Source organism: Crocodylus porosus, unplaced genomic scaffold, assembly GCF_001723895.1.
Source record: "Crocodylus porosus isolate Cpor-Errol unplaced genomic scaffold, CroPor_comp1, whole genome shotgun sequence".
Lineage (NCBI taxonomy): Eukaryota > Metazoa > Chordata > Crocodylia > Crocodylidae > Crocodylus > Crocodylus porosus.
In genome coordinates this window covers 191,062,117-191,084,455 of record NW_017728906.1, presented here as the reverse complement: position 1 = coordinate 191,084,455, position 22,339 = coordinate 191,062,117, and the positions used below count along the sequence as shown (strand labels likewise).

The 22,339-nt window shown below is 45.0% G+C and overlaps 1 protein-coding gene across 3 annotated transcripts in view; it reads right to left on the bottom strand.

The window, feature by feature from the left end:
- SYTL2 (synaptotagmin like 2) overlaps nt 1-22,339 on the bottom strand; it is a 67,380-nt gene that overhangs the window by 41,214 nt on the left and 3,827 nt on the right. For all 3 annotated transcript variants that reach the window (XM_019530395.1, XM_019530398.1, XM_019530397.1), the window contains exons 3-4: nt 9,393-9,541; nt 6,588-6,723 (exon numbers count right to left, since the gene is read on the bottom strand). In XM_019530395.1, the coding sequence (XP_019385940.1) occupies nt 6,588-6,723; nt 9,393-9,541 (285 nt within the window). The remainder of the gene's footprint in view (nt 1-6,587; nt 6,724-9,392; nt 9,542-22,339) is intronic.

Sequence of the window (22,339 nt, the reverse complement as noted above, 5' to 3'; positions counted from 1 at the left end):
AATGATGACTCCAAGATCCTTTTCTGCCTCTGCACTGACGAGAAGGGAGTTCCCCAGCCTGTAGGTATGGTGCCGGTTCTTCCTCCCCAGGTGCAGCACCTTGCACTCATCAGTGTTGAAACCCATCCTGTTCTTATCCACCCACCCCTGTAACCTGTCTAGGTCCGATTGCACCCTATTCCTCCCGTCTAGCATGCCCACATCCCTCCACATCTTAGTGCTGTCAGCAAATTTTAACAGGGTGCTGAATAGGTTTCCTGAATATTGAACCTAATGTTCAACATACACTTCCAATACAAAACCTAACACAGGCTAACCCTTCGCCACACTGAGTTAGCAGCTCTGGAATCAATATTTTTTTATTTGCTCCTGCTCAGCTGTTTCTGTTAGAGATAGGCACACAGCCAGGTAAGATTGTAACCAATTTTAAGTACGTTCAGGCTAGAAGCCTGCTTTAAAACAGGGGCTGAACAACTGGCCTGTCCTCATGCTCATCCCAAAATAGTCAGCCTCAGATATCTTAACAGAAGGAAGAGAGCTCCTGATCATGTTCCACTTACAAAACTAGTACTTTAGTTTTGTACTTATCACTTACAAAACGAGTACTTTCTCCTGCTTTTAGAGACCAGGTTTTTCTCAATACAAATACTGGGGTCTAGATTATGTTCTTTCTCCAGGTTTTACCTGGGAACAGTTTCATTAGAAATTACTATCCCACAATCTAAGCATTGGCACCTAATTTACTATATCATTGTTTGTGTTGGATATTACAAATATATCCGCATCACCCAAGCTATGCTAGGAGTTGACAGTGCCAGACCGATCACAGAGTCATCTGCTCAGTTATGTCATTCAAATTGGCTCCCAAAAGACAGCTACAGAAGAAGAAATGACAACAGAAGATCAACACTGAAGGACTCAAGGACCCAATCAAGAACACCTTCTACCAGTGCCTCAACAAAAAACTGGTGAACTCCAATCAACAATGGGAGACTACTGGCAGCGCCTGGAAGCCTTCAAGTCCACCAGCAGCAGCAACTACAAAAAGATGCTTGAATTCTCTACCAAGAAACAATCAAAACTGGTTCGATGAGAATGACCAGAAACCCAAGAGTTGATCAATTGCAAGTGCAAGGCCTTTGTGCTTGGCAGAACAACATCAACTCCAAGCAAAAGAAACTGAAATCACCGAGTCAAGGCAGAAGTCCAAAGGAGGACCTATGATATCAAGAACAGACGGTGGGAGGACAAGGCAAACGAGGTTCAAAATCTCACTGAAATCCAGGATATGCACAGGTTTTTCAATGCCATCAAAGCCATCTACGATTCAATCACTCAGGGACCAACCCCCTTGAGACCCAAGGATGGAAGAGACCTGATCAAGGAAAGAGGAGTCAGCAATGCCCGCTGGAAGGAGCATTTTGAAGACTTTCTCAGCTGAGACTCTGCTGTGGATGAGAGTGCTCTCAGCTGTGTCTGACTGGGTGTTGTGGGATGGACTCTCAGAATCCCTCCAACCTTTGATGAGGTGAGGAAAGCCATCAATCAGATGGAGTGAATGAAGAATGACAAGGCATCTGGAGCTAATGGACTCCCCACTGAAATCTTCAAGCAGAGGGGAGAGGAGTTTATATCATAGATCCTTGCCCTCATCTTAAGGATTTGGAAGGTTAAGGAAATCGCAGATGATCCCAGGGATGCCATGACTGGGACAATCTTCAAGAAAGGAGACGAATCCAACTGAGAATTACAGAGGGACTGCCTTGCTGTACACCACAGAAAAGATCATTGCATGACTCCTCCTGAACCATCACCTTCCACTTGCTAAAGAGCTCCTTCCAGAATCTCAGTGTGGGTTTAGAGCAACAAGAGGCACAGCTGACATGATGTTCACTGCTCACTGACTGCAGGAAAAGTGCTGGGAACAACATAAACCTCTCTACATGGCCTTCTCTGACCTTATGAAAGACTTTGACTCTGTCAACCAAGCAACACTGTAAAGGATCCTTCTGAAATACAGGTGGCCACCAAAATTCATCACCATTCTTTGCCTGCTCCATGACGGTATGCAAGCAGTGGTTCTCTGCAAAGGATCTATCACAGATCCCTTTGAGGTTAAGACCAGAGTTAAGCATGGCTGCATCATCACTCTAACAATCTTCTCAATATTCCTTACCACAGTGGTGCATCTGACCACCAACAAGCTTCCAGACAAATGGATAGTAAGCTGTTTAATCTCAGTTGACTCCAAGCCAAAACCAACACCACCCTGCCCTCAATCATCAAGCTCCAGTATGTTGATGATGCTGTAAATCTATACTCACTCGCAAGCAGACCTTCAGGCAATCGTTGACATCTTTATCAAGGCATACAAGAAAATGGGACTGATGCTTAATGGTTTTACGTTCAGCAGACTAAGGACCTGCATCAACAAGCTCTTAATAAGCAGTCCCCAGCTCTGGTAATTCAGCTTCATAGTTAGACTCTGGAGAATGTTGAGTATTTCCTGTACCTTGGAAGCCATTTTTCACAGAAGGCTGACATCAATGAAGAAATCTAACCTCACCTTACAAGTGCAAATGCAGCCTTTGGATGCCTGAAGAAACAGGTGTTTGAAGATCACAACATCATATCTGAAACCAAGCTCATGGTTTATCAAGCAGTTGTGATGCCTAAGGAGCTGAGACGTGCACAAGGTACACCTCAAGTCACTGGAGAAGTACCACCAATGCTGCCTGCAGAAGATCCTTCAAATCCAGTGGGTAGGCAGATACACCAACGTTAGCATCCTCTCGCTAGCAAATACTATGAGCACTGAGGTGATGATCATTCAACATTAACTTTGCTGGGCCAGCCATGTCATCCAGATGAAGAGAAAGCACTTCAAGGATGTCCTCAAGGCCAACTTGACAAAAATGCAACATCAACTGATTGGAGACTATCACCCAAGACCACTCCAAATGGAGGAAGAATCTGCTGCAAGGATCACAGTACTTTGAAACCAACAACAGGAGACAGAACAGTGGGAATGGCAAAAACAGCACATCATGGACTCTGCATCCACTCTGCAAAGGAAAACATGCCCAAATTGCAAGAGTCTGTTGATCCTGGATTGGTCTCATCGGATCCACAGGTAAGACAATCATGGAAGACGATCATCCTCAACTGCAAGGGATTGCTGAAGATGACAGCTATATAGTACAATCTTTCCTTAAAGACAGCATCATGGTCCAGTGGCTTAAGCACGAGGATGGAAGTTGGAAAAACCTTGAATTTTAGTTTTACCTCTTCACTTAAGTGCAACACTTGTTGAAAAAGAAGGGATTATTAACACTTGCCTCTTCATTTTCAGATGAAGGTGATACTTAAGAACTAGAAAAAGCTCTTGGCACAACAAAGTAAACAGAAATGATAGGTTCCTGAGTTTTGTGGAAATTTCTGACATGGCTGAAGCAGTGGAGTAGAGAGAAGGACCACAGCTGGAATTGTGACCTGAAATAATGCAGTCCTGGTTCCTCAAATTGTAATCCAAATTTTAACCACTTTCAGAACCATTTTTCTGCAGTCTTAAAAAACCGCCTGATCTCTCCTCTGCACCTGATGGACCCTGAGAGCCACTCTCCAACCATGAACCACTCCACTCTATCATCCAAGGATCCCCTCGATAGGACTCTATGGACTGAGTAACTTCTTCAACCTACCTCCTCCACCACTGAGGACTAGTGTATGGGTTTATGTGCATTTATCTTCTTTCTCTCTCAGAATCGCAACCCCCCCTGCCTCCACTCCCCCGCCCACTCCTCCCCACCCACAGGCTTAGTTGGCTAACACTGTATTTCCTGTTACCTAGTTGCCCCATCCCTCTTATGTTAGTCCCTCGCTCAGGCACTCTGTATTTCCCTTATAGCTTTGTCACTTTTGTCTCATGACACTTAACATTTTCTAATAAAATTAAATCTGTTTTTAGCACCAAGGGGGGATGGAACACACACACACACACATTCCCATCTGCATTTTTGGCACCAGGGGAGGGTGTTACAGCTTGCTTGCCTGGTATTGCAGCTCCAAGCCCTATGCTCATTCTGCCCTGGGGGAGAAACTGCCTGTATTTAAGAGCCACACTCAAAAATGTTGCCATCAGCATGTTTGCCCAATATGGACCATGTGTTTTATAGTCATGCTCAGTGTTGGTAGCATTTAAATCAACTTCATTGTTGGTTTCCATTACTAAGCACGTGTTGCTTTTGGCAGCGGTTGAATGATATACAATGAATTTAATGAGGGGTTTTTTGTGTGCAAATTAAGACAGCTTCTTTTCCCCCATGCTGACTGGGGAGAAAATCTCTGTCTTGTATTTGAGTAAATATGGTAAGTAAGTAAAACTTTTGCCATCAGTAAAAACAGTAAGCAGCTGGAGCTTGGTTGAAACTGACAGACAGAGCACAGTAGTGCCATCTTGTATCTGAGCAGAACCTTCAGGGAACATGCCCTCAACCATAAGCTGCTGCTGCATTCTAGGCTGCCTGTAGTATTGCTGGGTTGCAAATAGGCTTCTTTAGAGGTCCATGCAGAGATGGGAGGAATGGAACTAGTGAGGCAGCATAGTGCAGAATGCAATCGGGGAGGAATAGGGGTGGGGGTGGGGACAACACAGCAAACCCATCGTTGCAGTTAAGCATAGTTGCCAACCCAAGATTTGTTTGTTTGTTTGTTTATTTTTACTGCAAAATTTTTTACTGACAACTACATTTTTCATTTTTTCTTTTTATATTATGCTTGATTTAGTTAAACCCCTAAATTTTAATCCATCCCTTCTAACTACAGCCTGGCAGCTGAAGATCAGCTGATTAGAACAGTCCCAGAGTTCAGACCTCGGGCTGCTCTGATATGCCATTGGCCGGCAGGGACCACATCAAGGCTGGAGCAGGGATGCTGACTGGGACAACCCCTAGGTTTGAGCCCCAGGGCCATCCTGACCTCCTATTAGCTAGCACAGTTCACCCCAGTTTTTCAGTCGTGTTACAGTTGATGCCTCAAGAAATTCAGGGTAGGCCACAGTGATAATCACATATGTGTAGGGAAGTCCACACTGCTGCCACTTATGCTTTGTTAAGTTGGTAAACCCAAGACATCAACCCCCAAAACAAAGACCTACCCCCTTCTATAAACGTTAAGGCTATTTGCATTTTAAAAAGAGTAAGATTGGGACCGCTCTGGGGCATGCCACACATTCCAAGTTATGGCGCCTTAAAAACCAGCTACAGAGATATTACTTCTAAGTAACACCCTTATGGCTGGTTTGTGATTTTATGACCCCATAAGTTCTACAAATGTGCGGCCAGTTGCTATTTTTGGCAACATTTCCATCTTAATCATGGCAGAAACATAACATGCACCAGGGGCCTAAAGAAGCAAGCTCCATCCATTCATTCCCACTCAGTGGGCACATCTACACATGCTATTAATGCACAGCAATAAACTCTGGCACATATTGCACCAGAGTTTATTACTCCTAGGCACCATGTTTGAACACGTGCCTGAGACCACAGCATACTGAGCTGGCTCAGGGGGTTAGCCTGCAAATCCAGGGCTGCTCCAACCCAGCTCAACATGCTGTGAAGAGCTGGATGGGATGCAAGGGTGCTCCAGTGTGGGGCTAGTTGGCAAGCAGCAGGCTCTGAAGCACCCTCATGCCCCAGCCAGCCCTATCAGTGTCTATACATGCGTTGCTGTGGAGTAAAAAGCTCTACTGCAGGATAGTACTTGTAGTTACAAGTACTAACCTGCAGCGGAGCTGATTAGTTGACAATACAGCAATCCGGGCACAGAAAGAGTAAATATAGCTACCATCTTAGCAATGCCTTCTCCCCAAAGTTTACTATGGCAGTAGAGATCATTCAAGAAACTCAAAATGACTGTTCCTTTTTAATTCCAAAGCAGGACATTCTTAGTGAAAGCCATTTTACTCTAGAAAAGGCTTCTTCCTTGGTCCCACAGATTCAAAACTTGGTTTTATATTGTTTCCCTAAAAATATTATGAACTCCTAATCAAGACCACCAGTCCAGAGCCTGGCTTCACTCACACTCAAGTAACGTGAGAAGTAAAATGAGATTAACAGTCATTTAGGCTACACGTAGAGAGATTCAGAATACTGCATTCCTCCAGCATCCAGCTGCCAGGGACTCTATGGAACGAGCTATCCCAGATCCTGAATCCCAATGAAAGTTCTGAAAATGAAACAAGACTGCCTATCTTTCCCTGCCCTGGGGTGCATTTATTTTGAAATGTGCAGTATTGTTTTATTTGTCAGGGAGCATAGAACATAACATGAGAAAACATAACACATTAAGATATTGCAGACCGATTTCCCAAGCCAGAGTAAGGAACTATTTACAACTCCCTGAAATTTAATGAAGAGTGATGCATTAGGGGCCTCAAGAGCCAGCCAAGAATTAGATGGACGACATGTTTATGTTACAAGTTGAAAGAGAATCTTTTACTTCTTTCAGCCCTAGACGAGAAGCACATGTGTACACACATGCAAACAGTGAAGTCACCAGTTCTGTTTGGATGAAATGCTTTTTACCTCAGACTGGATTCTGCTTCCCCTTCTTCTGCCTGTTCCTGGATACCAAAGAGCTCTGGTGTGACAACAGCTTCTTTATTGACATTGTTCACCCAACTGTTCTTTATTTTGTCCGATCTGTTCCAACTCAGCTCAGCTATAATATAAAACAAGACCAAGTTTGTCTCCTGTTTTTGTTCACACGTTTCCACTAAAAACATAGGCAAACTTTTACAGTAGGTTCACAATAAGTTTTAAACACATTACATTGAAATTGTAAGTATGCAGAGAGACACCCCAAGTAGATTAGCAGGCGTAGGTTTAAACAAGAATTCCAACACCAGCATAACATTGACTGCACTGAGCTCTAAATGTTAAAGCATTTTTTTTTCAGTAAAGTATCCTGAAACCAGTGAATAAAGGTTGTGATTTTGCAGTTCCTAGCATAGGTCAGACCACCTGGGTTCCATATCAGTATCATCAGGAGACTGAAACCCACAAGCTTTGGACCTCGTAGAAGGAGCAGAAAAATGTAAAATACTGGGTGCCCAGTGAACATGTGGCAAAGCAGTGCAACAGTCCTACTGCTACCGTATTAATTTGGAAGGTGGCCCTGACTTGATCCCCAAGCAGGAAACAGTTAAGACCAACTGCTATAGAAGAAAAAATAAACTGTGAAATCTATGAAGAGCAAGAGACCAAGCAATTTATTTGAGTTGGGACAGGGAGAAATCCTATTTTACTTAAGTCAAGACACATTCCATAATGTTTTGGAAAATCTGCATTTCTTCTGTTGACTTCTGCAATACTTCAGAAAACAAAATACATTTCTTAGTGTGCAGAAAGAACTGTAGCAAGCCTTTTGTGTTCTCGTCCTCATAGGGCATAGCTGTCAAGGAAACATATTCCATCATCTTTTGAACCACTGAAGCCAAAATAGTTCAGTGCATAGCACATAGGTCAAAATTCAGCCAGTTTTGAATGTCTCAGTCTGAAACCTTGTCTGTTCAAGTAATAACAAGCTTAGAAATAATTACTGCTGCTTCAGGCTGTATGATGCAGACATTGTACCTAAAGTACATATACTAACTGAACTGGAAAGAATGCAAAAAGGTTTCTCCTTCCTTGTAATCCATTTGCGGTATTTCAGTTTCCTTGGGGCCTCGTCTTTTCCTCCTAAACACAACAAGCAGGCTACCACTAGCCTAAAATGATTTATGGAATTAATTTTGCGCTTAATTTGGAGCAAGTGATTAAGGAGACTGGATAACTGCAGTTCATTAGGAACAAGCGGCAACTGCATAATAAAACCTTTACAAACTGTACAAATTGCAGCCTCTCCATGGAATAAAGGGTCATTTGCTTCACTTGCACACAGAAAAGACAGATTCTGTGATGGCCATTAAAATTTTTTTTAACTCAAACTGGCCAGAATAAAAATTCCTTATTTTCATAGTTTCTCTCAAAACCAGACTACTATATTAAAAACTTTTCATTTAGAAATAAATGACTTCCCAAAGGTCAGACACAGACATAAAAGGGTGATCATCAGAAGCCAGGAGTTTTTTAAAAAGAAATAATTTCAAACCAACTCAGTTTCCTTTTGACCAGACAACTAGCTTGGCATATAAAATGAATGTAGTGGACATGGTTCTATATAATACCTCTCAAACAAACAGGGAAGATGTGGGCTAGACAGAATTAACACTAAACGAAGCAGATAGCTGGTTGACTATCTACAAGCAAAGGGTAAATAGTAACAGATCAGTGTCAGATTTGTAGGTCTCAAGTAGGATTCTGCATACAGCCCATTTAAACAGTTTTAATAACTACTTGGATACAGGAAGAGAGAGCATACAAATATACAATGAGACAAAACTAGGAAAGACTGAACATTTTGAAGGACAGAATTCAAGTTCAAAGGGATCTTGATGAATAGGCAACCAAATAAATAAAATTCAAATGACAAATATGAAACAGTACTATGCATAGCGAAGAAAAGCTACGTGCCACATAGACAATGGGGAACAGCTGATTTCACATTAGCTTCTGTCAATGCAAGAAAGGAGATAATAACCCTCTTTTCTTTGCTGGTTAGGCCTCAGCTAGAGCACAGTGTGCAGCTTGGGCCACCACATTTTCAGACCAACAAGGAAAATGGAGAGGACCTAGAGCCAGGCAATGATGATGATAAAGTTTGGCATACAAACTGAGAAAGGGCTGAAGAAATGATGTTGAGAAAAGGAGATGGGGGAAAGTGGGTAGAAACTGATAACAGCTTTCTAACATTCAAAAGGCTGCCATAAAGGTGACAGAAATAAAGTTCTCCCTCATCACAAAGGGCAAGCCATGAGGCAAAGGTTTAAACTACGCTAGGTGGATTAAGATCAAATGTGATCGAGATCCATTGTTCAGCTCAAGCCCTCTTGAGGTCCACTCTTCATTGATGCCAAGCACTGAGCTCCAGCCAAACACTTTCAATCACCAACAAGAGCCAAACCTCAGTAGTCTCAAGCTGTCCATCAATAAAAGCGAGGGCCATCCAAAGTCAGTGGCCATTTCTGAGAGACCAATACCCAAGATTTCCTCGGAGGAACAGATGGAAGCAGAGCTGAGCCTAGAATTCAGGTCTAAAGGGGACACTCAGTCCTGTGCCAAAATAGCACTTTGTCACCATCACCAGTTAATATTAATAGGAACTTGGTATTATGAGAACAAGTTCCATAAGATGTAAAAACCACCCCTCTATGCCAATATTTTCTAGAAAGCACCTTCCAGGACACAAAGTGCTACAGGTCTCCCCAAGCACTCCCCAAATAAACTTACACATTGTTGCAGGTTTTCTTCTTAATGATGCTCTAATGATGTCTGCTCCATGTATTTTATCCTTGTGCCTCTTTGACTTTGCATCATAAAACCACTGCCCACTCATGTTCTTTAGCTGAATATCATCATTGATTTTTGTTGGTAAATGCCTGAAAAAGGAATAAATATAATACTGCTATGATCAAAATAATAATAATTAAAATGTCATCTATAGTAACTGTAGAGGGAAATTGCTGGTCTGCTTCTGGTTTCTGGCTTTGGCAGTGGTGATACTGGGGCAGGAGGGTGGGAGGAAAGAAAAACTATATATCAATAGTACTAAAAAGCCAACAGACAATTTTCCTGCTGCTTTATCTTTTCACCCACTTATCAGTTGTGCTCCACAACCATTCATATGTTCAGTCATTAAGTCCTGGCAAAGCCTGACCTCAGGCATGACTCAAATAAAGTTGAGTAGGGCCTTTGTGTTATATTCAGCTTCTACTGACTTGACAATAGCATGCATCAAATCACAAGTCTACATGGAAACAAAAGATGCCTAAAGACCCCCCTGCACACATAGTTCCACTTTAAACTGCATCAATTGAAAGAGTGCCATTGTCAATCCAGATATCGGTACTGGAGAAGACTTTCAAACAAATATTTCAATTGAGCATGAAGCATGGTGCTTCATGCTTACTCATACAGAACTTAAACTCAAAACTCAAATTAGTTAGTTCCTCTAATGTTGAACAGATGCTGTGTAGAGACTTGATTCTCACATGAAACTGTTCCTACAGGAGCAAGTTTTCCACGATTTGCTAAGCCAATGGTGATTAAAATAAGGAAGGGGAAGGGGAAAAGGACAAATCGCTGCAGGACCCAAACTCTGCCTACAGATAATGTGGGCTGGGTGTTCTCGTACCCTCAGAAAGCTTCAAAAGTCCCATCTCTTTATTCTCTGTTGAAAAGACAGCTCATGAAGACATGGACTATTGTCACTGCAGCTTGTAGCCTGTGCAAGAACCTCTTGAGTTCACCTGGAATCTTTTTTTTAAAAAGAGAACAGACCAATAAACTTATTTTCAGGGTGATATTTGCTCCTCTCATATCATGCTTCCGATCATAGGCACCAATAATATTTTTGCATGTCAGTGCATAGTCATGGCTAATTATTAATCTCTTTAGCTTCGATCACATCACTAAGTTAGTTTACGAATTGTAAACTTCAGTGAGAGCAAGAGCTACCTGCATTTCTGGGATATGTTAGACTACAAATACATTCCCACTTCCTGGGCTGGCAATACCCAGTTACTGTTAAACTGAATCGCAGCAAAGTTACCTCAACCCTTTGCCTTCCTAAGGTAAAGCAGCTGAATTTCGAGGTATTTATTATGCCGATTCCTTAAGATGAGGCTAACACCTCATCTCTTCTCTGCAAACAGGGTTCTCGTGATGCTCATCACACCAGTGGGGAAGCGGTCCAGGAACTCGGGCCAAAACCACTCTTCCCTTTAGTGCTGCCTCCAGCATCGACGGTTTACCTGGCTGCTGCCACTGTCTGTTGCAGTCAGTAGCTGCCTTTCAGTGTGTGGGGTGGAACAGGGAGGTGTTTGGAAAGCTGCTTCTTTTGTCCACAAGCCTCAATTTCTATAAAGTATGTTTCAGTAAGACTCTTGGGCAAGGACAATCCCACAGAAACCTCATTTCCAGAACAGCATGACAGAGGATGCCTTGCTGCTCTCTGGTACAAGAGCTACAGAGTCCCTGGGAACTGCCTGGCCCATGCACCAAAATAACTTAGCTTAAAAAAAAAAATCTGTTCCCAATCCATTGGGCCTCATCTGCCAGCAGTTATGTGATAACTCTGGCACACGCAAGCAGTCACAAGGGAACAATGTCAATTCGGGTAAATGGTAATCCAAGTTTAGGGGTTTAAATCTTGTGTTTGTGCTGACCACGAGTTGGAAGCATTTTAAAAAGCATCCTGACCTGGCAGGATCATTCTTAATAATTTAGTTCTGCCTCTAAGGTCACCCTGATTTTATGAATGGTTCTTTATAGAACGGAAAAGAAAGCTCCTGCAAGCATTTTTGGAGGTCTGTTTTTCTCTTCGGTGCATCTAAGTTGCTAGGATTTACTCACATATAACTGCCAGAGTAGCCTGGACACAAGCATGAAAGGGAGTCAAATAGAGATATACCTGAGATATTTAAACATATACAGGGCTGAACTAGATTCAACCTGCCTGGTGCTAAATCGCCCTTTATCTACTCCGCCCAGTGACACATTCTTCAGCAAGTAAGCTAATAAAATGAGCCAAGAGAAAATAAGTTCTTTCTATAACAGAGGTGCAAACTGCAGGACATACAGCCATTATGCCTAAGACGGCCTCTTTAGAGCGGTGGGCTAAGCTAATCGAACTCCAGCTTTAGGCTGCTGTTGACAAGCTTGAGACAAGCAACACCCCTCAGTCAATAATGGAATATACAGAGAGCAGCTGCTATGGTCAAGGTCCTTTTATTAAGAAAGGATCAATGCACTTGTAGTTTCTGACGCAATAAAGCTTGAAAACTTGCTACCATTGTTCTTGGCATTGCATCCTTCAGATCTCTGGAAGCAACGCTGTCAGCAAACCCTAACCCTCCAGTTTCAGAAAGGTCTTTCCCCCTTCCTTCCTTTTTTTCTTGAGCCTTAAGTCTCAACCAGCTGGTGTTACATGACAAATAGCAGCACTAGGGAGTTGCATAGAGGCCCATTGGCAGGACAAGAAAGCAGTGGCAAGTGCTTACGGTTGCTTCTGTAACACAATTTAAGGGTGCCAATACACGTGCTCTGGGGTGCGGTGGGGGGGAGCTGGTCTCAGGAGCTGCTCCAGTTTAAATGCCAACAACATCTTGTGTATTCATCGTCCCACATTTCAAAATGGCAGCAGGGGCATTTCAAAGCTCATTCGATGAGCTTTAGACACTGCAGCATTCCCATTATCACGCTCCAGCAGACTGGATTAATCAAATCTGCTTTGACACCTTCTAATCAGAACATGTCAGATCAGGTGTATAATAGGCACCCTAAGAGTCATCCCCTTGAGAGGCAGCAGTGTTACAGTCACCAGTCTCCTGTGAAGTCACTCCTGATAGGGACTGTGGCAGAGCCCAGAGTTGTTGGCACTTCTGCTGCAAAACCCTTGAGTTCCTGGCACCGGCGGACGTTTTAATAGGCACACCACAGTGCCTCCCGCCCAACAGCCTTCCAGCCATCGGGTTTGCGATACGCTCCTTCCAATTGCCCCCGAAACGGAGGAAAGGAGCAACTAGATACTCACCCTAAGGGGTTTCGGCTCTTCCCCTCTACTCCAGGCATCATCAGCTTATCCATCCCTGCTTATCCAGTTCATAACACAGCCACAAGTGCAGATATAAGGAGAGATGATTAATATAGCACACAAGGGTTTTTACACCGCTGCCTGTTGTCCCCGTTCCCTCCATGTGTCATAGCAGAACGTGTCCCCCTCAGGGCTACTTCACTTGTATTGTACAGCACCCAGCATGGTGGGGCTCCCGGGCACTACTGCAACAAGCACATCCCAAGCAGGAAGCACCGACTCACGGAGCCAGCGTTCCTCAGCTGAGTCTGCTCAATGCAGTTCCTTTGGCCTCAGGCACTGCTAGCCCTTTCCCGCTGTGCTCGCTGCTGAAACCAAGGGGCGTGGGGAAAACCACTCCGCAGGCCAGCTCGGTGCTGTGCTGAATCACCAGTGCCAGCTCTTGGTCCACACCCTAGTGGAACTCAGGCCTCTTGGCTAGATCTGGCTGCTACATCCCCCATCTAGCACTAACCAAATGATGTCACGTTAGACTATTTTTGCAGCACCAGATGCAACTCTGTACAGACACACAAAGTAGGTGTGGCTGCCCCAGGCAAAGCCTCCAAATGCACTGACCCAGTTCCTTCTTAATAGGTCACAAAATAGGCCTTTAATTCTTTCCCCTGCTTTGACTGGAGCTCTTTATGACTGTCATGCTTACAAACTATTGCTGTTGACCTCTGTTCGACTTTCTGGTCTGACTGCTTGACTTCTGTTCCCCCGGCCTGCCTCTTTCTCTTGGTAACAGCAGAGCATTCAGCACCCTTGGTCCATGCCTTTCTGGGCAGCAGAAACAAAACAAAAAAGAACTGAGAAGAAGCCCTGGGCTCAACACGACAGCAGACCTCCCTTCTTAGTGAAGCATTCATAGGAACCCTGGTCCAAAGGGCCCCTTCCAGTTTCCCTTCAGGTCTTACCTCTGGTTCCTAGGAAAAGTTCTGGATGTTCCTCATTAGCAGGTACCCCACCGTCTTAACAAACATACCTAAGCGGCTGCTGGATTCATGGCTGTAAATCCATACAATACTACACAAAAAGGGCTCAAGAAGGGCTACCACTATCATCAGCATGAGAAAAGTCAAACTGATCAAACCAAAGCAGCGTTAGTTACATTTCCTGCTAGCAATATATACACCAAGTACATGGTTTCACTGGAAAGGGACAGAATTAGCAACCTGCTCATCATCAGATCTGCCAACTCGAGCCTTGAAACAGTTTCTATTGCTATTTACATAAGCGACTGGTAGGGGGTGCACATGTCACCCGACAGGACCGGTGCCCCCACTGACAGCCGACACTGATGCTGTCAGTAGGGCTGATGCCCCCGCTGACGGGGTCGGTGGCTTCCACAGGTGCCCCCCCAGATTCAGGAGGCACCAGTCACTCATGGCTGTTTAGGTCGACTAGCAGTTCATAACACTAACAGCAATGTCATGCCAGGAGTAGCAGCTGTGTACTGGTCTGGCTCATCCAGTAATAGGACCATGGACCACTTCCCAGGAGCCCAAGGTGCCGATACTTCTTGACACGAGCATTGCCATGCAGCTCGACTGAGATTCCAGGCAGTTTGCCAAGCTGGCAGGCAGAAAAGTCACCGCAGCCACAGCTTCACATATTAGCTTTACTTTACGGTTTAATATACCCTTGTGTGCTATATTAATCATCTCTCCTTATATCTGCACTTGTGGCTGTGTTATGAACTGGATAAGCAGGGATGGATAAGCTGATGATGCCTGGAGTAGAGGGGAAGAGCCGAAACCCCTTAGGGTGAGTATCCAGTTGCTCCTTTCCTCTGTTTCGGGGGCAATTGGAAGTTTTGGAAACAGTTTTACTTTACGGTTCCTGAACAACTAGTAATGTATTGACTGCCCCATCACATACTTTTTAGGGCAATTTTACTCTGAAAATTGACCACAGAAAGCTTGTGCTTAGCTGCCTCTTTCTACAGCAGTGTTTAGCTAAAAAATATGAGGGTACAGAATTACAGTAGAGCATTATAAAGTAGATTAAAAGTCTGCATGTGAAGAGATTTTTTCCAGCTACTTGACAGTCTACATCAGTTAACAGCAGAGCATAGAAGATGTTCTCTAGAACTAGGTTAAACTCTTCGTTGCAAATAAGGCAAAACTTTCACCTTGAGAGACCACTGGGAGAAGAGCCAAATTGCACTGAGTCAGTATGCAGAACAAATGCTGTACTCTTGCTACAAAATGGGTGTTTTAGGAGCCTGTTCTACAATGTCCGTCTACATAGTCAAATCACATGGTATCACAGCAAGACATGAACTCTGTACAGACCAATCAGCCATATAGGAAACCCCTAGTTCAGGTTATTTACCACAACAGTCTGATCCTGTGAAAGATGCATGGGAAACATGTGATCTGCTTTACATATGATCTGGTGCATGGAAGTCAGATGAAAAATTCTAATACTTTTCATATACAGCACAAGGTCCCTCTGTCACTAGAGGATCCCTTAACTCACCCTCACTACCTAAAATATAAGGTGTTATTAGAGACCACCACACAAGTAATCTATTATGTGCCAACCACTTTCATCACTTTGCTTTACCCTTCACCCCTCTAAAACTGTGGCACTCTCGAGGCGGGGATTATTCTTCCCTCTAGTTCACCATGTGCCCGGCCCATTTAGTAACCTATTGAAATAACCAGTTATTACCAGAAACTTGATTTAAGTAGTTCAAAGGTCCACCTGAGCCTAAGTGGCCTATCGGGTTAGGAGGATAAGGCACACCAGTTTCTGTAACCCAGGGGAAACAACCTGTCTGGCTGGTGTGCCATGAATCAACCCCAAGCCCTCCCCAAGTACAACTCCAATCCCCTTCCCCTGCCTGATCTACTATTCTGCTCTCTACCTTATTTGCCACTATGTTCCCTGTTCCCTCCCCAATATCCATGTGCCACACACAAGCTGCCATGCCACTTGTAGCACAGGTTAGCCACCTCTGCTCTAGCCAATGGTACACTAGGGAGTGATATATCTAGCATCATCTCCAGTTGCCTTTGACTCAACAGCCTGACCCTAGGCCCCACTTACAGCTGGGTCACCTGAGGCAGCTTCTGCAAAACCAGAAGATGGCTTGAGTTCCTACCCCTGGAGCTGCAGTGAGACATCTTAATTATTTGACACCACCATTAAAGGAGAGTTTTCACCTTGCCGACCTGGAGTCCTGTTCCAGGTATAAGGAAAAAACACAGGGCTGGTACTGAGAAATTGCTTGTTTAAAAAACCTGCATCACCGCATCTGCAAACTCTTGTCAAACACCTCTCCCCTGTGAATGCACTATCAAAACACAAAGGATTCTGGAAAAGGTGGGGGGAGGCACTTTTGAAAGAGGTAACAACATTTTGTAGACTGGTTAAACAAGTGAAGATAAGAATGCCAGAGGTAGGGGATTATAACATTAACTTCTAAAGTGCCTGAGGTTTTTTAATTCCCTGAGCTCAGTAAGGAATCTTGGAGGTGGGAAAGCAGCCACGAGCATTTGCAATGCAAAAGGAACAACTGTTTAAACATTAAGCTGTGCATAAACATTCCTTCTTAGTCTGCAGATGTTTAAATAACCCCTAGGAACAGCTACTCCTCTGGGGTTCATTTGGTAACTAAGTGGAAGAGGTTTGTGAGCAGCAGACATGACTCCTGAGCAGAGACTACATGCAACTTCTCTGCAAGCTTAACCAAGTAGTCCATGTGAGAAACAAGAGATTTTTATGACTAGTCAGCTGTTTTAGGTGGAAAGTATAAATGGTACTAAATAGGCTCTGGTAGTGTGTAAGCACTGTGCTAGAAAAGCTTTCCTAGTTTTTCTGTTCCTCACTACCTTATTTCTGATCAGCAGCAGTATCCCCCTAACTCTACGTGGCAGGCAGGGGCAGTATGGACACTTAACCATTCTGGTGATGTAAATAAATCAGATGAAATCTGTATCATGAATATTCCCATTTTGCTCTCATCCTGAATTCTAGGAGTACTAGAATTAAACCAATGAGACTTATGAATTAATTTCAAGCCCCAGCCACAACTGCATAGCAGGACATACAATTTGGGGATTGGGAACTGATCCAGATTGCACCATTACTACTTGCCAGTGCAGGAAGACACTAGGATCGTGGTCCCAGGCTCCCCCTGAACCAGCAAGCTGAAATCCAGGTGCTCACACAGCCCAGCATGATCTAGTTTGGTCCCAGGGATGGGACTGATAATCAGCTGTTTGTCAATCCCAGCACTAGGACTGCACCAGAGCTGGTTGTTTTGCAAACTATTGGTTTGCAATGTGTCCTAAAGCTGTGCTGGCCAGCTCGTTTTCCCTAGCTGGCATCAGTGTCATTTCTATTCTCCACCCTCTTGGAATTTTTGACAGCTTGAGTTGCCAGATAGATGATAGTTCCAGATCGCTGGTCCCAGCCCTGGGACAACACTGGGGTCAGTCCTATAGCCCTGTGCACCACCATCTCAAAACCACATGTACAGCTGGAATATACATGTGATTTTTAAACTCTCCCAGTGCACAGGGACCCCAGGATCAGGGAACCTGTCCCTGAACCCAGGATCTCCATAGCCGGGATGTGGTAAACGCCTTGCTCCACAGCTCTGGATCAAGCTGTATGCAGCAGAACCCTAATACTAACCCCATTGCGAAGAGGAGGATTTGCAAAGTATCCAGGGCATACAGAGCCACAGCAGAAAGTTAGGAAAGAAAGGTAGGGTATTCCGGGTGACCAGGGAAGCAATGACCTTAAGCCACGGCAGACAGCTGAACAGCTTGTTCTTAATTCACCAGGAAGCTAGGAGCTAAGTGGGCTGTGAAAGACATGAATACGAATGATCGGTGTTCTACAGTATCTAAAAGATCAGCACTCGGGCTGGGAGGCCTACATTACCCACACACGCTGCTATTCTGTTTGCAGGCTGCAGCCAAGGTGTGCGAGCATATGCACTCTCCAAATGTCTTGAAATCATGAAAACCTTAAAAGACTGAGTGTTATTCAGACACCCGAGAAGAGAAATGCTGAGCAACAAAGCAGCATCTGTTTATGAAAGAAATGGTATTTTATTTTCAGGATTCAAATGAGCAACAGTCATAGGCAGAAGGAGGTCAATTAGAGTTGCATGAGTATTTCCACACAGAAGGAACTTGTATGCTAAGAGGAAGTATGGGAGATGTACAAAGTAGGATAGGCGAGCTTTGATGAGTTGCCTTGGGAGCGAAGGAGGAAAGAGAAAGGGAAATTGTTTTGGGGGAGAGATTAGTAACTCCATCAGCTTGTATTATAGGAGTACTCTTGACAGCCACATCCCAAACTGCATTGGGATGACTGCATTTCCATATTACATTGGATTTGCAACATGCCTTAATCTCATTGGAATGAAAGCTGTTGTAATGCACTACAAATCTGCATGCAATGTAAAGCTAATGTAACATGTTTCATAGGCCTGTGCGAGTCGGCAGCGATCCGATCTGGCCATTTCGGATGACTGCGATCTGACCCGGAGCTCCGGACCAGGTTTCCGCCTCGATCCACCTCGGAGATCCAGCCACAGGGTATAATGGGGAGTCAATGAAATATCTATAACTTTGTTGTTTTTGTCCGACTTGGATGAAATTTTACGAGATGGTAGCCTCTGACGAGAGCATAAAATCTGCCAAGTTTCAAGAAGATCGGTGCAGGGGTCTGGGGGGGACTGTACCCCAAATTCTTGAAAGCCAAACTCATGTCACGGCTGTGTGTTACAACACAGGGCGGTGAAAACTGCAAGGCTGGTAGCTCTTACTGAGGCCACGAAGCCTGCCATGTTTCAAGGAGATAAGTGCAGGGGTTTGGGGGGAACTGCCCCTCAAGCTGCGGACAAGCAAAACTGGTGCCATGGGTGACACTGTGCGCTAAGGCGCAGCGGGGTAACAGCTGCAGGGATGGTGGCCCCTGCCGTGACGCCTGCCAGCTGTGAAGGCGATGGGGCGGGGAGGGAGGGTCTGGGGCCCTTCACCCCTAGCTGCTGACAGGCAAAACTCGTACCAAGACAGTCTGTCCTGGGGCAGTTGATTGTTTGTATTGAGTCTTTCCTCTCCTTAGCCTGGTTTGTAGGTGCTAATTGATGCTCGTTATGTCATTATGTAGTAGGGAGGTCCTGTGTATTGAGCTGGTCCCCAGTCCCTGGTCCCTGAGTGAATCATGATTGATTGATCCGTAACTGGGAACACAGCAGCTCAGCAGCCGGGCCTGCAGCCCTGTCTCCCCTCCGCCCCAGGACACACACAGTCAGTCCCACAGCACCCATGGCACCAGTTTTGCTTGTCTGCAGCTTGAGGGGCAGTTCCCCCCAAAACCCTGCACCGATCTTCTTGAAACCTGGCAGGCTTTGTGGCCTCAGTACGAGCTACCAGCCCTGCAGTGTTCACCCCGCTATGTTGTAACGCCTAGACGTGACATGAGTTTTGCTTTCAAGAATTTGGGGTGCTGTTTCCCCCAAACCCCTATACTGATCTTCTTGAAACTTCGCAAACTTCATGCTCTCTGCAAAAAGTCTACCACCCCTGAATATTAATCAAAATTGGACAAAAAACAACAATTACAGATATTTTATTGTTTCCCCATTATACCCTATGGCTGGATCGCCGAGGCGGCTCCGAAGCGCTTCGGGAAGCCGAATGAGGCGGCGCTTCAACCCGGACATACTGCTTCTGCCCCCAAGCGTCCAAAGCTTCCCCGGATCTGAAGCTCTGTCCAAAGCCTTACATAGCCCTAACATTTCAATCTTTCACCCCCTCAGCACCTAAGGATGCATTTTGGTAGAAAGAATTTAACCTGTTGAAGCAACCCAATCCCTGTAGGGCCAATAGAGGATCGGCTCCTGCTGAAGCATCTGAGGGTGCTCAGGAACTGGTAGAGTAAGACCCAACGTCTTCTGCTTTTATCACACCATCCCAGAGCCCTTGGAAACTGCACCACGCCAAGGTATATGTTAAGTGGTTTGGCATGTTGTGCAGTGGTGGTGACTGGAGACAGATCCATCTCCAATCACATCAGAACTCCCCTGTCATTAGTTTCCCCTAATTTACAGAGGGAGCAAACAAATGAATGCAGAGCCCATGACAGCATCTTCTATGTATGACTCAAGGGCTTCTTCCGGGAAAAAAGGGCACATAACCACAGCAGGAAATCTTGATGTGAAGACAACCACAACACTTTGCTGTTGCAGACAGCCTGGTGCCAGTGGCAGTCACTTGGCCACAGGAGACACCAAGAAGCCGCAGCTGGAACCATATTTCTGTTGTATGTCACCATTCTCCAGCAATGCCCCACACTGTATTTATTCTGAACCACAAAGAGCAAGGAAGAGCCAGTGACTGCTCAGAAGCAAACGCCAAGGAATTCTCTGCTGTGTCCTTAACCCACCCAGCACTGCAAACTGTGATGATGAACAATGAGGCAGGTTCCTTTGCAGCTGTGTAGATGACTACCAACACCCTGCTACGGTTGGGTACACTAGAGGCAGATTTCAGTCCAGCTGCAGGAGGGAAGCTAATGCTTGTGCTCTCAGCTTTCTGGCTGTGAGTCTCTCGATTTCATGAGAAGCAGCAGAAATTCAGGCAGGCAGCCCCCACTGATTGACAGAAGCAGCATGGACTAAGCTGCTAGCCACAGCTTTCTGTCCTCACAGACCAGCTCTCCAGAGCACCCTCGCTGCTCCAGACCAGTAGGAAGAGGAGATCTACGAGCAGGGATCTACTGTGCAGTCTCCCTGAGAGCACTTGACTTGCAGATCATTGAGAGAATGGATTGTTGCAACGGCTCTTTTCAAACCTTGGATTCTCTAGATAACAGTAGAGGACTAGGCTAAGCACAGGGAGTTCGGATTTCAATTACATGCACACTGCCTCTTGTCAACATGTACTGTTGACATGGCATTTGCTATCCCAGCTGTCCAGAAGCATACAGAGCTGGCATTAGGGGTAGGCAACGTGAGCAATCCCCCAGGGCACTGTGCACACACATGTGAACAACCTGCACTCACAGCAGCACTCTCCCCCACCTCAGGAAGGAGGAACGGTGCCCAGCCCACTCCCTGCCTCCAGAAACTGCTTAAGAGGAGCCAGGCCGGCCAGTGTGGGCAACAGTAGTGCTGCTGACACGTTTGCCCAGAATACCTTTTTCTCTAAAGCCAGCTCTAGGAGCACGTCCACGGCTGTGGAGTTCATGTGAGAACAACCTGAGGTTCAGGAGACCGACACTAGATGGTTGTATACAAAAAAGGAGAGTTTAATTTGTTGCTAGCTGGGATCTGGGCAGACAGCTCTAGATGGAAGCTTCCACTGTCCTGGCTTCTGAGAAACCAAAAGGAAATTTAGTTTCACAAAAACAAAAGAAACATATCAACTAACTAAAGTACAGGCTGTTGTATCCTACAGTTCAACACATTTATGGAAATGCACGCTTGAACTAGAACGGCTAATGGCCAACGCAAAACGGTGCAGACACAGACAATGCATGTAGCACATTTAAAAATCACCTGCGCTGTTCCACTGATCGCTGCCTTCACTAGGTGCTGCTTCTACCCTGGGGTGCCGCAAACACATTCAGTCCTGGGTACCCCCAACACACTACCTTTTTTTCCTACCCAGGCGTATGAGCAGCACTCTAAACCACTCTACCACAGGATTAAATCTGATATTTATCTGCCTGTTCTTAAGACACAAAGGCACTCGTTCTGACTTACTGAATGTGAAAGCAGCACCTAACTTGGAGGCACTAGGCCTTCTGTGTTATGAAGACCAAATTTACCCTTTGATCTCTTTAAAGAACCACGCCATTACCACACCTGGTTAAGAATGTTTTTTTTGGAATGGCTTTAACATTCCTTTCTGCAAAAGTGTAATTTCAGACACTTGACAATTTTTGCTGTTTACAGAGTGTACAACCAAAGGGCTTGCAGTGTAACTCCCGCCTCAGTCACCTGAACAGCACTGGGCTGATGAAGAAAGGGAAGCAGGTTGTCAAGCTGAGTAAAAGCTTGACACCTCTTCTTCAAGTCACAATATGAACCATCAGGGTGGGTCTATCAAGAAAGGCTCTTTACTAGGACAGCAGCATTACCGGTATGACATCCATTTAATACCACCACTATGTATTTGAACAGGACAGATGTTCTTTGAGAAGAACACTATTTGAACAGATGTTAAGAGGAATGCCAACTCATGGAAAGCAAGATAATCCCAAGGAGGCCTCATGCATTTAGAAATAATTAAAGACGGACTTCAAATCTCACCTCAGCAGTTGCAGATGTAGTTTTACCAATACTCTTCCACTGGACTTCCCCCCTCCCACGTTTCTATCAGTCTTTGTTTAGCACCTCAACTGACTGAAAAAGCTAACATGCAAGACTTTTCCTATTGCAAAAAGAGCCACCGGCAGGCCTACAATGAGGATTTCAGCCACTATGCTTGCAGCTCATTTATGCTGGATAGGTAAAGTCATTACAAAGTTATTGAGCTGGCGAGCGTCATAGCCCAGCCCCTGGCACGGATCTTTAAAAACTCCTGGCGCTCTGGTGTAGTGCCCGAAGACTGGAAGAAGGCCAATG